The sequence below is a fragment of the Eriocheir sinensis genome, chromosome 64, assembly GCF_024679095.1.
Source record: "Eriocheir sinensis breed Jianghai 21 chromosome 64, ASM2467909v1, whole genome shotgun sequence".
NCBI lineage: Eukaryota > Metazoa > Arthropoda > Malacostraca > Decapoda > Varunidae > Eriocheir > Eriocheir sinensis.
Window position 1 is genome coordinate 508,082 of NC_066572.1, and position 1,919 is coordinate 510,000.

At 42.1% G+C, this 1,919-nt stretch overlaps 1 protein-coding gene across 1 annotated transcript in view; it reads left to right on the forward strand.

Annotated features, from left to right (window-relative positions):
* The first annotated feature begins 221 nt into the window (after positions 1 to 221).
* Positions 222 to 1,919, forward strand: part of LOC126987105 (major facilitator superfamily domain-containing protein 6-like) — a 15,190-nt gene continuing 13,492 nt past the window's right edge. The window contains exon 1 of the mRNA XM_050843824.1: positions 222 to 552. Within this exon, the coding sequence (XP_050699781.1) occupies positions 546 to 552 (7 nt within the window). The 5' untranslated portion in view covers positions 222 to 545. The remainder of the gene's footprint in view (positions 553 to 1,919) is intronic.

Below are 1,919 nucleotides of genomic sequence, written 5' to 3' on the forward strand. Positions count from 1 at the left end.
CTCTCTCTCTCTCTCTCTCTCTCTCTCTCTCTCTCTCTCTCTGTGTGTGTGTGTGTGTGTGTGTGTGTGTGTGTGTGTGTGTGTGTGTGTGTGTTTGTGTCAGACAGAGTAAATGACATTGATGAGGGAATGATGAAGCATAATTAGGGGAGGAAGAGGAGGAGGAGGAGGAGGAAGAGGAGGAGGAGATTGAGAGATCGTGGAGGTAAATTTTCTCTCCATCTCTCCACTTTCCTCTCAACCATCACCGTGTCTACAGCTAAGAAGAACCTCTCCTCCTCCTCCTCCTCCTCTTCTTCCTCCTCCTCCAGCGAAGAAGAACGTGAAAGAGGGAGATAAGAGAAAGCTTGATAAAAGAGAGAGAGAGAAAGAAAGAGAGAGAGAAAAAGGAAAGTTTAAAGTTATTATCTCTCATTCATTCACTCGCTAACTTTCACTTTCCCTCTCACTCGTTTTAGCGTGAGAGAGAGAGAGAGAAAGAGAGAGAGAGAGAGAGAGAGAGAGTCAGGTGTTTTTCCTCACCTGCTAAAACACACCGGAGCAATATGACAGGTAAAGTACACACACACACACACACACACACACACACACACACACACACACACACACACACACACACACACACACACACACACACACACACACAGAACATAAGAACGCAGGAGTCTACAAGAGGCCGGTAGACTTGTACAAGGCAGCTCCTTTGACCCTAAGCTCCCGTGAACCTAACCCCACCTAATATCGCTGTCCATGAATTTATCTAATCTATTTTTGAATGTGACGATTGTATTGGCACTCACCACATGACTGCTAAGCCTATTCCACTCATCCACCACCCTGTTAGTAAACCAATTTTTGCCTATGTCCCTGTTGAATCTGAATTTGTCCAGTTTAAACCCATTACTTCGTGTCCTACCCGGTTCTCTTACTAACAAAACCCTATGAATGTCTCCCTTATTAAAGCCCTTCATCCATTTATAAACCTCGATCATGTCTCCACGCACCCTTCGCCTTGCTGGAGAATGCAAGTTTAACTGTTTGAGTCTTCCCTCGTATGGCAAGTTTCTCAACCCCTGAATCATCTTAGTCATCCTCCTCTGCACCGATTCTAACATTTTGATATCCATTCTATAGTAAGGTGACCAGAACTGAACCGCATAGCCAAGGTGAGGTCTAACTAATGCTAAATATAGTTTGAGGAAGACTTCGACGCTTCTGTTGCTTACGCTCCTTGAGATAAATCCCAGTACCCTATTAGCTCGATTTCTAGCTTGAATGCATTGTGCCCTTGGACGGAGATCAGAGCTTCTTAGCTGTGTAAGTCTTTTCTAGAGTTCTTTTTCCGCATCAAAGTCTTTTCCTTGCAATTTTCTCAACAGTAAGTCTTTTTCTAGAGTTCTTTTCCAAATCAAAGTCTTTTCCTTGCAATTTTCTCAACAGTAAGTCTTTTTCTAGAGTTCTTTTCCAAATCAAAGTCTTTTCCTTGCAATTTTCTCAACAGTAAGTCTTTTTCTAGAGTTCTTTTTCCGCATCAAAGTCTTTTCCTTGCAATTTTCTCAACAGTAAGTCTTTTCTAGAGTTCTTTTTCCGCATCAAAGTCTTTCCTCGTATGGCAAGTTTCTCAACCCCTGAATCAAACAAATCAAAGTCTTTTCCTTGCAATTTTCTCAACAGTAAGTCTTTTCTAGAGTTCTTTTCCGCATCAAAGTCTTTTCCTTGCAATTTTCCCAACAGTAAGTCTTTTTCTAGAGTTCTTTTCCAAATCAAAGCCTTTTCCTTGCCCTTTTTTCAATAGCAGAGTCTTTTTCCTATGTTTTTGATTGCAGAGGCTTCCATTCGGCCTCTTGCAGTCTCCCACTGTTCTTATGTTCTTATGTTCTTTTCTGGTCTTTAAAATTACAGCCTCGGCCAGTCACAGA